General features: G+C 46.6%; 2 protein-coding genes across 4 annotated transcripts; one reads left to right on the forward strand and one right to left on the reverse strand.

Annotated features, from left to right (window-relative positions):
- Window positions 1-858: 858 nt before the first annotated feature.
- LOC125529259 (uncharacterized) lies at window positions 859-4,467 on the reverse strand. 2 transcript variants are annotated; one of them, XM_048693675.2, is made up of 3 exons: window positions 4,186-4,467; window positions 3,947-4,011; window positions 859-3,565 (listed from the first exon to the last, which is right to left on the reverse strand). In XM_048693675.2, exon 3 carries the CDS (start codon window positions 3,548-3,550, stop codon window positions 1,295-1,297), a length of 2,256 nt encoding a protein of 751 aa, XP_048549632.2. In that variant the 5' UTR covers window positions 3,551-3,565; window positions 3,947-4,011; window positions 4,186-4,467; the 3' UTR covers window positions 859-1,294. The 2 variants fall into 2 exon arrangements, with proteins under 2 accessions (XP_048549632.2, XP_048549625.2); XM_048693668.2 differs by having other exon boundaries at window positions 859-3,613; window positions 4,186-4,463.
- Window positions 4,468-5,126: 659 nt separating this feature from the next.
- On the forward strand, window positions 5,127-13,711 carry LOC125529277 (uncharacterized). 2 transcript variants are annotated; one of them, XM_048693684.2, is made up of 2 exons: window positions 5,127-5,512; window positions 10,687-13,711. In XM_048693684.2, the coding sequence occupies exon 2, from the start codon at window positions 10,717-10,719 to the stop codon at window positions 13,333-13,335; it is 2,619 nt and encodes an 872-aa protein (XP_048549641.1). In that variant the 5' UTR covers window positions 5,127-5,512; window positions 10,687-10,716; the 3' UTR covers window positions 13,336-13,711. The 2 variants fall into 2 exon arrangements, with proteins under 2 accessions (XP_048549641.1, XP_048549647.1); XM_048693690.2 differs by having other exon boundaries at window positions 5,128-5,512; window positions 10,948-13,709.
- The last annotated feature ends 346 nt before the right edge of the window (window positions 13,712-14,057 follow it).

Genomic DNA, 14,057 nt, shown 5'->3' on the forward strand with positions numbered 1-14,057 from the left:
GGAATTAAGCACAAGCAAGAGATTTCAAAATCATGGTGCTAAGCATGCCCATGTTGTTATCCACTACTGTACATGGCTCCCCTGAAAGATACAAGAGTTTGTTTCATATTTATTGGTTTGAGAGCAAACTGGAGATTGTTCTCTCTGGTATATAGTCCAATAAAACATGCACTCGGCGGGGTCTCTCTTTTCTTTTTTTAAACGTGACCCTGCTTTATAACGAAAGCAAAAAAATTCGCTGGAGACACCAGCCTCAGGATACAAGATTCAGCAGGGTATTTATGGACAACAGTACACAATACTGATGCTTACAACAACTGACAAATGCAAATTCAGCACCAGGCACATCCAAGTGGCAAGTCAGTGGTGCGGCTGGTTCCCACCAAGTGTGCCGACCAACACAGCGACATTTCATCAGTAAAGATTTATATGTTTTACAACTTTTCAGATGCCTTCTTGCACTGCGCTGCCCAATCATGTCCTAGGAGACCACTCCACTGATGAAGGCTGCAAGCCTGCAACACGGTGAATCTCTGCACCCACAAACTACCACATTTCAGTAATCAGGTCTCTGGACTAGGATTCTCATTCAAACCTATGCCACTTAGTACCAAGATAGCAGCAATCTTCAGCCTAGGCACATCCTCGTCAGTCTCTCTATTGAAACCCCTATTGTCCTTCATTAAGTTATAAAACTAAGACCCCTATTGTAAGTTTGATATCATAACTATCACAAAAGGTAAATGCGACATTTTTCTCATGTAGAAAATAATGTTATGATTAATAGCCTGATTACTGAACATTATTTTCAGCACAAAATCCTCGCAAAAATAATAATTAAGCAACGCAAACAAGCACTGAATCAAACAGATACATTCTCACTTTTTCTGGATAAAGGGGCCACATGACCCAATTTCCAGTGAAGCAAATGGAGTTTGAGTCTTTACATGACCTTGATCCATACACCTCCAGTGCACAAGCCGCACCGTTAGATGATTTTTTTTAATTAAAGACAGTAAATTAACATCTAGTCAACGAAACCAGGCATTCAAGCTACAACAGGAACTAGCAACAAATAACTAGGGATATTGATGAACTTCAAATACACACAAGCAACCTCCAGCTTTGATCCCTCGAGCAAGTCGAAGATCGTCACCCATTGCAAATCCTTCTGACCCAGGCGCCCAGCGTGTCACCTGGGATAGCTTCTTAATTAGACACCAGCTGAAGCATATTTCGAACCCCACTAATCGTCATACATTTTCACATGAAACGGCACTGCAGATTTTCCCACCTAATACTGCACAGTCCGATCATAATCATCTCCTTGCGTTAGTGCGTTATCAATATTTTGGTCGCCGTGCTGGACCTCCCCTAGGATGCCGGCATGGGTTAGCAACGCCCAGAGATGTGTCATGAACTCCCCGCCAGAGCTCAGATATATCTTGTGGTGAGAAGCCCTTGTAGATGCAGCCAAGTGGATAACGAATCCGGCCCAGAACTCCGACAAGAACCTCCACAGATCTTCAATATGATGATCTTCCAGCGTATCATCATCACCGCGGATCGCTTGTATCAGCTTCTTGCCAAGAGCTGCCCCCTTCTTCAATATGGTGTTGTCTTTTTCCTCGTCATACAAATGTATGTCCCCTGATGCATATTCTTCGAGCCTTACAAGGATATGGTCCCGCAATGTACAATGGGTGCTGGAGTTGTAGGGTCCGAGGAGAAGACGACATTTTTCTTCATACATCTTTATCAGCACCGATCTACCCATTAGACTGTTCCCAGGCACTAGAGGAGGAACCAGTGTAAGTACATACGCACAGTACTGCGATAATGTCCTAGCGACCATGTATGGAGACCCCCCAAGATTTGGAGTGGCTTTCACCTTTCTTCTTTTAGCGAGATGAATCTCGCAGTAGCACGTAGCAATATGCCAAACCAGCAGAATGTGCACACAGTCCTCCACTCCAGTGACCGCTCCCCTGACACTTGCAGGAAAACCAACAGCCTTGACATGAACGAATGCCCGCTCAAGGTAGTTGTCCAACCGCACGGGACATTTGGCCAAGCAGTGTCTGAGACAGTTCATCACAGTACCCTTCACATCCGTTGACAGATATACAAAGTACCTAGAATATCTTGCTCCAAAGAAAAACCGCAGTGGGAAGGCAAAACGGATTGGGAAGAGAATGTTGCATTGACCAACCTTTCCATGCCATCTTGGCAACCAGGGCACAGAGAGCTTACAGAGGTTCCGCACAAGAGCCTTGGTCACCGAGTTTCGCAGCCACCATGGCTTCTGTACGTACTGGCACAACAAAATTATCTTGGTCCAGTCTGAGAACACGTAAGTCATGATCTCCCATGTCTCTTTTACAAAAAGAAACGACAGGAGAAACCATGTAAAAGTTACTCCACCATGAACATTGCCGAGCTCGTCTCTTGTGCCAACCTTGGAAAAGCTATAGATAGCAACCGCCATGCCTCCAATCCCTCCTATCAGAATGGTGGATAGCAGGAGCCGGATGAATGGGAAGCCTTTCGCAAATACTATGGCATGCCTGCTGTTGAAGAAGTCATTGAGGAAAGACAACTCGGCCTCGCTGACACGGAACGCCCTTTCGGAGTTGCAGGGCTCACCGAGGATCCCATCAAGAACCAGCCGTCTTGTCCTTTTCAGCTTGGCCTCATGGATGCCGAAGTTGAAGAAGCGCCTGCGAAGAAGCTTGTAGAGTGCAAAGGAGAGGCAAAGGTCCTTGAGCTCCTCGTCAAGGGCGTCAGCCGGATCGGCCGGCTCCTCCCAGATCTTCTCAAGCGTCAGGATCTCCTTGTGCTCCTCTCTCAACGCCAGCAAGAGCCTCCTGATATTCCCAGTTTCCTCCACCATACCAGTATCTCTTGCTTGTCCGCCGGTTTCGTTCTTCTTCATCTTCCGTTTCTTGGCTTCGCCCCGCACCAAGTACCGGTACCCCTTCATTGTGACAGGGTCACCATCACCCCCACCACCAGCTTCGTGCTCATGACGCATGTACTCTGTTAATAGTCTCAAATCCTCTCTGTGGCTATCGTTGGCAAATTCAGAGGAGATAAAACCATAGATGATGCGTAAAGAGTTGACTGACCAAAGCAGCCAACCAGTTACCTTGAGAATCCTGGGTGCCTTGGAGCGAAGGATGTTGGCAGACCAGAAGGAGGACATGAGGTCTACCAACGGGGTTTGCTTCAGGGCGATGCCGGCCGGGCGGCCTATCTTGACGCTGTAACGGAGGGTGACCAACAGCACAGCCCACACCTTGTAGTAGTAGTCCTTATCGGAGGGGCGTTGCATGATCCCAAGACTGTATATGGTCAATGCTTGGGTTACTGCGTCCATAACGATCAGAGTCATTCTCATGGCCTTGCCTGTTGACCGATGCCGCAAAGCATCCAGCACAAATCGGGTCACCATGAGCGCTGTAGTGAGGGCGACGACGAATTGAATAACTATAGGGTTGAGTATTTCGCCATCCTTGTGTACGATACTTAGGATGATTTTGAACGCCATTGCAAGGATAAGCAGCTGGATGCAGTGGCGGAGCCAGGAAAATTTATTAGTATGTGCTGCCACCTACGAAAAGGGAAAGAAAAAAATACATCAAATGCATAATGATATGAAATTGACGAACGGCATGGTATACATCTAATATAAATTTATTAGAACACTTTTTTGGCTGTTCTGTTTCTAGCTTTCCTATTTGGCATGTTATAACTTGTAAGACTCACGGTTTCTCTAAATGGAAATCGACGAGGTGTGCTCGTTGTTTGAAAAAAAGAGAATGGTATATATGCAGCAGTTGAGAAACATTGGAATGCAGCTTGCCAAAAATGCGAAGCTATAATTCAGAGAAACTTGACAAATTCTTGACGGCACAAACATATACAAGGAAGCCATCAAACTGACCTGAAGTACGTACAGAATCCACTCGACCGACGTCCGAAAGAAATTGATTTCCCAGCCACCTGAACCTGAAGTCAGGAACCAGGTAAATTAAACATCCTACTAGCTGTATGAACTAGTGAAAACTGAAAAACAATACTGTATTCAACATGTTGTGTGCTGCACTAGGACCAGGAGTGAAATAATCTCATATCAGAATAAAACAAGAACTATATGAGTTAAAAAAAGAAGACAACCAGTACCTCCCCTTCTCCCTTTGACAAGAACTGCTTCTCGTGCCTGGCGGGGGGTGGCGGGCTGGGAAGCAAAAGCAATGGGCGGTGCGGGAGCAGGGGATCGCACGCAGAGAGAGTGGGGGTGAGAGATTGGGGAGTAGGTGAAGATTTGTGGAAGTCACGTGGAAGGGGACGCCGGAGGAAGCTAACCGGTCGTCATGCCGAATCAGAGTTCATTCATCCCACAGAACTGCCAGTAGGAACACCTTGTTTGAAAATGTCTAGAGTCCAATTATTTACATGTTTGGACATTAATTAGGTCGATGCAGAGAGGAACTAGTTGTCCATTTCCATTTGGACAGCAATCAAATCTTGTGGCCCGCCGCCACCGGACCAGGCGGCCAAGGAAGTTAATACTGATGCGACATGAAAAAAAGGCAGCTGGAACATTGATGTGCATATAGGACATCTTACCAACCATGACAAGAGAATGTATGTGCCTTGTTCCAAGAGGAAAGCAAAAGATCAACGACATCAATTATGTACTTTTACGATTTGTTTTTTTTAATTTACAGCTTTATTCGCTTGGTCTGGACGTGGATACATGCCTTTGATCATTGCTATATGTGGTCTGTCAAAGCATGCTTAGAGCATCTCCAGCAGCTCCCTCACTCCAAAGAAAGCACGCATAGAAGAAAGTTGACGCAAAAAACGTGCTCCAGCAGTTTCCCAACACCGTCGCCCCCGCTTACATGGCAATTTTGCCCATGAAGAGAGAAACATGAAAAAGTGAATGAAGTGGGCTCTCATGCAAGAGCCTAGCTATATGCGTACTTCTAGAAAAATACAATAAATACGAAGAAAGAGATAGAGAGAATGTAGAAAAAAGTAGTAATCTTATAGCTAACCTTGTTGTATGAGTGACTATAAGTGGTGACTATATATGACAGCCAGCCGTTGGCAATATTATTAACCATGCACTTCCCTTATTCTGACAATACCTAGTACTATTAGAAATTGACCAGGCAGAGTTGTTGCCTAGCTGGACCAAACCTCACACGCTAGCATCTTACTAGCATTTCTCCTCAAGAACCAAGACCCAGGAGCCAGGGCGGTCACCTAGGATAGCCAAGCATCGAGGGACAAGAGAAACTGGAGGAGGAAAAGGAGTCTGGGCGGGGAAGCCCAGAATCAGCCACAGCTCGGCAAGAGGTGGAACAAAGCTCCCCCGCAAAAAAATAGGCGGAGCAGAGCGAGCAGAACAAGGAAAGCACCAAGGGAGGCAAGGAAGAATATCAAGAAGAGTGGAGTCAAGGCATCCTCCCCAACCAGATTTAGATAGCATCAAGTACAGGTAAAACCTTGTATTTGTATTTAAGGGCACCATGAATAGCATGTTACTATGAGAAACAGACATAAAAACTTTAAGATTTCAGTAAGGGATAGTGATCTTGGCTACAGGAGATGGAGGGATCGATGATTGTTTTTCTACGCATAGATATGTAGCAGCATCGCCTTATCATGCAAATAGAATCAGGTCTAGAGCCCTTAAATATGGAAGCTAAAACTCCAAAGTAAATCCATCTTTTATTTTCAGCAAAGGTCTTGTTGAGGTGTATGGTTATACATCTCTGCTGATTTAACAAGTTAAGTTGCATGCCCGTCGCTAAAATACAGTAAAGCACCTTGATCTTGCATGCGAGTACTTCATCTAGGTATATTAGTCCTCAAATACTGAGCCTAAATTTGACTTACAATATATGATTTACCAAATGATTTATACTTGTGTCATATAACTCATAATTTATTAGTCGAATTTTGGGTCAAGATTAGGCTCAATTCGAGGGGGGTGCATATAAATACGGATGGAGGAAGAATCTTGTTTGCATGCTTTTCTTGATAAAGTGCATAGTCCAGGAAATTAACTGAATGTACTACTATGGGATCAAAGAGAAGAAAACTGTAGGTTCGATTTTCAGTTTAGAGTAGTACCTGTACTATATGTGCAGCAGCACCTTTTCAAATTCAAGTTCAGGTTCATGTCATTGTACATAACAGGTCGTAAGTCGTAACAGATACAAACCCTTAGTATACATTAGTCAATGTTCTGTAGAGATGCATGGTTTGCGACACGGGCATAACCTGTAATGGGTATTTCTCACCAAGTGCACTCTTTGCCAGTACCATAGATAAATGGTTGCTGACTGAACAAGTCCACATGCAAATATCTGAAGATATAAGAAGTACTCCTACCTTACTTTGCTTTGTGGATCAGTATTTTGGTTTACATGCTTGGCTGTGTGAAGTGTAAACAAATAAAAGACTAAGCTGTATACCATGCTAAGCCTAAAAAGAGGACCCTGCTGTACACTTGATCAATTGTCAAGTAAATAGCTGAGCTTCATATTCAAGATCCAGGAGAAGAACTAGAACCTAAAAGGACCATTTGTTCACACTTTGCCTTAGGTTTTATTTTTATTTTTTTAGAACCATATTTAAACTGTAGTTCAGGTTCAGACCTAATTCCCTCAGACCAGCTTCATAAAAGACTTAACCTTGCCATGGCGTAAATAGTTTCAGGAACTCAAGTAGCACCCTGTTTTGAACTGTACAGCATATGAGCAGGTTAGTAGCATGTGCACATGGCAAATGATCAGGTCGACCAATAAACTGAGCAACTTGGTTTAATTCTCTTTGATCTATCAATTAGTATCATACTGGTGACCAAATTAGCATAATTACCAATACTGTTGGAGTCAGTACGGGAAGCATGAAATTTGTTTGGCTGGACCAATATAGCAGCTTGTGTGTTTCCTTTATCCATTCATTATTTCAGAGAAAAGCACCATCCAAGTAAAACAAAAACAGAAAGTTAGTTATGAACTCCAATTTTGTTATACCATGTCAGCTAGCACCAGTACATAGTCCGAGACGAACTGTAAATGGAGAAAGTAGGAAGGAAGTAATTTTATATCATAATTAAACATGTACTCCCTCCGTTCCTAAGAGCATCTCCAGCCGCGCCCCCAAGGCCCTTTTTTCGCCGGCTCGGGCCGAAACTGACGCCGGCGGACCCAGGCCGAACCCGGTGCGCTGGGGGCGCTTGGGGGCGCCGGCCGAACCGTTTTTGGCGTGAAAATCGGCGGGCCCTCCTTGACAGCGACTCGGCTCTTTTTGCCGCTTCGTCGTCCTCGTTGCCTTGATTCCCGCGGCGGAATCAATGCCAAAGCTGCCACGCGCTGCCGCGCCGGTCAGCCTCCTCCATTGATGCCTCACGGGCGGCGTAGTGAAGACGGGATGACGCGCGTCCCTCGCCCGCCACGCGTACACACGGCGGCCACGCGTACGGGCGGCGCCTCCGCCTATATAAGCCACCACCAGCGCGCCTGTGACGCACAAACTCTCCACCGCCGACGCCCTCGTTCCTCGACACCCCCATTCCTCCCTTTCTTCTCGCCGTTTCCAGTTCAACCATATGGCCGAGCGCTTTCCAGGCGATGGCACGGCGGCGAACGGCTTGCCGCCGCCACCTTCACGAGGACGAAACTCGGTTCCTCTACGAGGTCGAGTACCCGGTCCAGCCGGACATGCGGGTGCCCGGGGCATGGAGGATCAGTGCCGGCGGGGTCCCGGTGCCACCGACGCCCACCGGGGCGGCACGGCATGCGGAGATCGCGCGTATCCGCGTCTCTCTGCCGCAGGCGGCGAGGAAAGGTCCGCGATACGTCCCCGACAGCCCGCTCTGGGAGCAGTACTTCCGGCGCCGCCACACCGAGCAGCTCGAGGCCACCAACGGTGTCGTGCCCTCCGGAAGGCTCAACTCCGAAGGCCGCCGCCGATGGTGGGACGTGCCTGGCCGCACGCTGGAGGCCGTCCTCTAGTACATCGAGGGCGACAACACGCCTAGGCTGGAGCACCCCGCTCCCCCCGTCCTTCTCCCGCCGGCGTGGGATCTCGTGGACGCCGAGGTGCATGGATCCGGGGGCGTCCTCCTCCTCGTCCGGCCGCTCGTCCGGCTCTCCCTGCCCCCGCCCCGTCAAGCCGGAGCCCCGGGACACGCCGGTCAGCCAGCGCACCCGCAGCTCCGGCGTCCGCATCGCCAACTCCTCCCCCACCTCTGGCCGCCTCGTCCTCGTCAGGCCGAAGGTGGAGGCCGGCCTTCCCGCGGAGTACAAGGCCATTGTCCGGCGCGGCTTCTCCGACGAGGCCTTCCTAAAGTGGGCGCGAGACGACTACCTCCGCGACGAGATGGTCCGGTAGCGCCGAGCCCTGGAGGAGATAGCCGCCCGCAAGCGTGGGTGCGAGGACGAGAATGGCGTGGTGATCGTCGACAACGACGAGGACGAGGACACCCCCGGACCATCCAACTCGCCGCACCAATCTGGGGAGGGGTGCAGCAGGGACGGCGGCCGCGGAGGAGGCGACGACGGCGGCGGCGGCGACTACACGCGGTTCTACAGGCTCCTCGGCATGTAGAGCTTCAAGGGCGGCGGGCGGCGAGGAACGGCGAGGGCGACGACGGGCCTAGTAGCGTTTTTTTTCTTATTTTGTAAAATATTTTTAAATATGTATGAACTCGCCTTGTTTGTGCCTTGTTTGCGCCTTGTTTGTGCCTTGTTTGCGCCTTGTTTATGCCGAATTTTAGTTTTCAAAAAAAATCATGGGCGCCGCGACTGGGGAGCATCACGCCCCCAGCACGCGGTTTGCGCCGGTGCGCCCCCAGGGGGCGATTTTTAGCACCTCCTAGAGGCCAACGGCTGGAGATGCTCTAAATATAAGTATTTTCATAGATTCTAATAAGGGACTACATACGGAGCAAAATGAGTGAATCTACACTCTAAAATATGTCTATATACATCCGTATGTAGTTTGTATTGGAATCTCTAAAAAGACTTATATTTAGGAACGGAGGGAGTAAATGATTACCCTCTTGAAATACATCAAAGTCAATTGCTACATTCACCCACCAATCTATCTTTTTCCTATATTAGTGACCAAAGTTACAACAAATTGATAGCAAACTTTATTGACAATCAAGTACTTCCTCAGTCCCATAATGTAAGCCGTTTTTTCACACACGAAGGGAGTATATACACAAACAGAATTAGTATTTTTTTATATATGTAAAAGGGCGCTTGTATTAACTAAAAATGTAGCACCAAACGGATACAAAGCATCATCAACGACACTCAGCCTCTGCATAGCTATGATGCATATAGCCAAAAGTACCATGTTTGAGAATAGAAGTAAATAAATTGACATAATGGCAACAGTAAAGCACTATAAGACCGACACTATGCCTATGTCTAAGCATGGGGTGGACCAATCTGAAGATTATGCTGCCACCCATGTTGGGTTAAAACCTCACTGGCCACCCACTCCAACTGCATACACACCGTCTTGAACAACGGTCAGTACTCCATTGGGTGTTGCATAAACCAAGTTCAAAGCCAGTGCATACAATGAAAAAATACCTACAACGGAGAAGAATTTTTGCCAATAAAAACAATATCATCTCTACCTGCCAAACGATCATAATAAGGCAGGCACTCCCACCCTTATTAGCGTGCAAAACCTATTTGCTATTCCATCAAGGTAGTGACCATATATTGGCAACACTTGTCGGCAGATATAAATCAGACGTTATTTGATGTTCTTTCTTCTTCAACGCTGTAATTGATAACTTGAATTTATGGGAAGCCGGTATGTTGGGAAGGGTTCGGGGCCGATATATGAGAAAATCGATTGGGTACTCATGGTTACCGAGTGGGAATTAAAATTCCCATTGGCAACCGTGCATGCCCTAGATCGTATCGAGACACTATCGTACCGTGTGGTGCCTTCAGGAAGGATACGACTCCAGGCTGTATTAAATAATGCCATGTGAAGTCGAGAGTCAAGGTGATCCAGGACATACACATGGAAGCCTAGTTTACCTACCTCAAGAATAGCCCAAAAGACCAACCGAAGTTCCCATACACAATCACCGATGATTTTATGTTTAGCCAAGTTTGTTGGACCCGTGCTATCCCAAAATATGCCTCTCATGTGGAAACTCGTGCTGGTGTGGAAATTTCCGCCTTCTTATGCGGTTTTTGTTTCTTTTTAAAGGAATAAGACTTAGATTTTTGCGAAGACACCATGTAGTCACAAACATGGACTCGGGCCTCGGTTCAACCAGCCCAACCTCAGTTACCTCACCATCCAACTTAGTATTGTTTATACCGTCAATTTTTTTAAAACTTTGACTTCTGGTATGGTAGAATTATTTGGATGTGATATTTGAGGAAATATATGTCTCGGAAAGTACTTCCTAGCATTTTTTTGGAATCTATAAACATATTACAATAGGATTTGTGGTCACAATGACATTAGGGGGGCAGGTTTGTGTTTAAATGGCAAGTTTTCTATTTATTACTAAATAATAATAAAACAACATGTGTGATCTAGAGCTGGTCAAATATTAATAGTACTTGAAGAATATCAGATTCACTTGATTTATAATAAGTATTTGAAAATAATTGTCAGGGGGGCTCACGCAAACCAAAGGGGGAAAACATGGTGAAGGCCACCGAACTTGTGAAATGGTCCTTACTTTTTGAAGATAGTGATAGCGCGGTGCTTATGAGAATTGAGTTCCTTGTTGTGGCCATTGCATCTGTCTTCCTCCTGATGTCATTCTTGGACATGTTCCGTCGTCGGTGCCGCTACTCCTCCATCAAGTACCTCTTACTTATCCTCGACGCCATAAGTGATTCCTCATTCATCTACACAATTGGGCTGATGCAGAGTGCACCCTTCAAGAAAGATCTGTTTTCAATATGGGCGCTAATATTGGTCAACCTGCGGTTCAATGCTTGCTTCATCTCGGCATACGGCATCCCTGACCAAGACAACAGCCACATTACCGAGGGCGCTAGGGTGATGTCACTTCTAGGGGTGGCCTTCTTAATTGGCACACAGAACAGTCAGTTCAAGCATCCCATCTGGGTGCTCTGGGCAATGCAGCAAATGAGAAGTATGTACCTAATAGTTGCGTACAGTTGGGCCTCAGGCTCCTTCTTGCACGGTTGGAGCTCACCACTTGTGACAGCATATATGGGTACCGAGGCTGGTATTTGTAGGGAGGGGGATCCGACCACAATGTTAAAATACAAGTACCTGGTCTGTGGAGATCAGAAGCAGAAGGTCCAGCTGCAGGCGCCTGGGTATGAATTTTATCTGAAAGTGAAGTCAGAGGGAGTATTCATCACTCTTGACAAGACTTGGCAGCTGCCCAGCAACCAGCATGCAGACGACGATGCAGGGGATGTCCAACCATCATGGACCAAAGACCTATGCCTGTCCTTTGCACTATACCGGCTACTCCGTTGCAGATTTGACGACTTACCCCTGCCAGCCGATAGTATTAAAAGCACCAGAAAATTAATGTATGAAATTATTGGCAAGAAGGATGAAGATTTGTCTGCACAAATACATCACCACGCTGAGGGAACATTCAGCGGAGATTTACCTGCACAAATAGGCCACCACAGTGAGAGATCATTCAGCAGAGGTTTACCTGCACATATAGACCACCACGCTGAGAGAGCATTCGGAATTGCTGAGTTGGAGCTAGCATTCCTCAATGACTACTTCTACACAAGATACCCCATCCTTTTTTGGCGTGGCTTCCCGCTGATTTTTGCTTGGTACCCTCCCTTGACCATTGCTCTCATTGCTTGGCTTGGAAGGGACATTTATAAACTCTACAAGCCTAAACAGGGGGAAATTGCCCACGTCGTACACAGGGTCAACGTTGACCTGATCATCACATGGATATTCATGGGGATTATCGTGCTGAAGGAGTCTTGGAAGGTGGTCACCTACTTGTTGTCCGACTGGACCAAGGTGATGTTGCTGTGCGAATACACTTCGAGGACCCTGAAGTGGGTTCCAGAGTGGCTGTGGGAGTTCTTGGTTCAGATCTTGTGCACACCTGGATGTAGAATTGGGCGCCGTTGGCACAATAAGATCGGTCAGTATGAATTCTTGCAGTCATTTGGTCACAATCCTAGGAACATTCTTTACTGGTTAAGCCTTGGCTTGGTTCCAAAAGAAATTAGAGGTGCAAAAGTAGGCAGCCCAACGGAGCTGCCAGAGGATGTGAAAGCCGCCGTTCTCAAGTCACTTTGCTCATTAGATCTTAAGCAGAACTCACTAAAGTCAGACCTGCCGACTGATGTTAAGCAGTTCAACTTCGAGTGGACTTTCAAACTGGGTACATGGTGCCATAGCATTCTTGTGTGGCATATAGCAACAAGCCTCTGTGAGATTGAGCTTGCCCAGCACTACAACTCAAGCTTAACCACTTCTGAGTTACTGTCTGCAATCAAGACTGCTCTCAATTGCTTTTCCTCCCAGCCATATGTTATAAAGGAAGACAGAATTGAAGGGTGGCTGCGGGCTAATTATATAGCCGCCAACAGTATATCACGCTACTGTGCCTATCTGCTTCTTATAGAACCAGATTTGCTACCTGACAGTTTCCTAACTGCCGATGACTTATTCAGAAACACCGTCGATGAGGCTTTAGATATCCTGAAAGGCTGTGACACCCTGCAAAGCATATACAGAAGGCTGATTCGAGGAGTGCCTCAACAAGACGACCAAAAAATGGACAGATTAAGGACCCATCCCAATACGATACTTGCGAGTGCTGCACGCCTTGCTTGGTCTCTGATTCATGAGATCCCAGATGAAGTAGTTCGCTGGAAGGTCCTTGCAGAAGTCTGGGTCGATATACTGGTACACACAGCCCCCTCATGGAATGCCTCGGCTCACAAGAAATGCCTTGCAACAGGTAGTGAGTTCATAACGCATATATGGGTCATTCTTTCTCATTGCAACGTCCACAGCAGCAAGCGCTGGCCATACCAAGAACCCCCACACGATGACGACGACCAAGGAGTGGAACGGCAAGGAGTGGGAGCACCAGCACCACATGAACCAAATGTGGGTGCTGCTGGTGAACGAAGCGTCAGCAAGGATCCATCAAATGGAGCACTGCAAGAACAAGACCAAAAATGGGGTCCAATTCCGGGGCAGCAATTGACCACAAATGGTCAACAGCTTGCTCAGAACGAAACAGATGAAAGCAACAAAATACAAGAGCTCGGAGCCGATTGGAAAGGATGACATATCTCATTTGCAGTATAATCGAATTTGAATGTTCAAAATTGTCATTTATGTACTTTCATTGCCCATTTTAAAAAAAAAATGTACGTGTGCTTTGCAGTGACCACGTTAATTTCTTCTCAAGTTGAACATGCATATGCTCTAGTTTGTGAGATCTATCTCTGAATTCTATATCTGTATTCTGAAGTATCAAGTGAATGTCCTCTTTGGAAAGGAAACAATTAAATGCTTCCTGTATATACTTTTTATCCTTATGCAAGTGTGTCCAGTATATACTTTTTTAATCTAATGTGACCTGCCACTAAGCTTCTTTGGTTCATGAGGATTCCAACACTCACTGTATTTGCCAACAACTAGAATTGGGACCACTGTTCTGTTGCTGTTCCAAACGATTGAGACTCACTTTTCCCCGCAGGCAGCCATGACGGCAAATCCTGGTCCCGCCACTTCAGCTGGCTAAATCACAGTAATAAGTCACTACTAAATTGACATAAACATGGGAGGTTGGGATTTTGAATATGCTCTTATCTCTTGGGGGAAATGCAATTATCAGGTTCGAGGATTTCGATCGGATTGGAGGTACAATTGTATTCTCATCTGCTAGAGAAAATATGCTCGTAGTTGAGGTAAAGTCGCTCGCGTGGATTGAAGGTGTGATTCAATTTGCTGTATCTAGTAAAGCAAGTCCCCACAAAATCAACAGGGCTGCCGATGAGAACAAC

This window comes from Triticum urartu, chromosome 1A (genome assembly GCF_056163025.1).
Source record: "Triticum urartu cultivar PI428250 chromosome 1A, HENAU_Tu73, whole genome shotgun sequence".
Taxonomy (NCBI): Eukaryota; Viridiplantae; Streptophyta; class Magnoliopsida; order Poales; family Poaceae; genus Triticum; species Triticum urartu.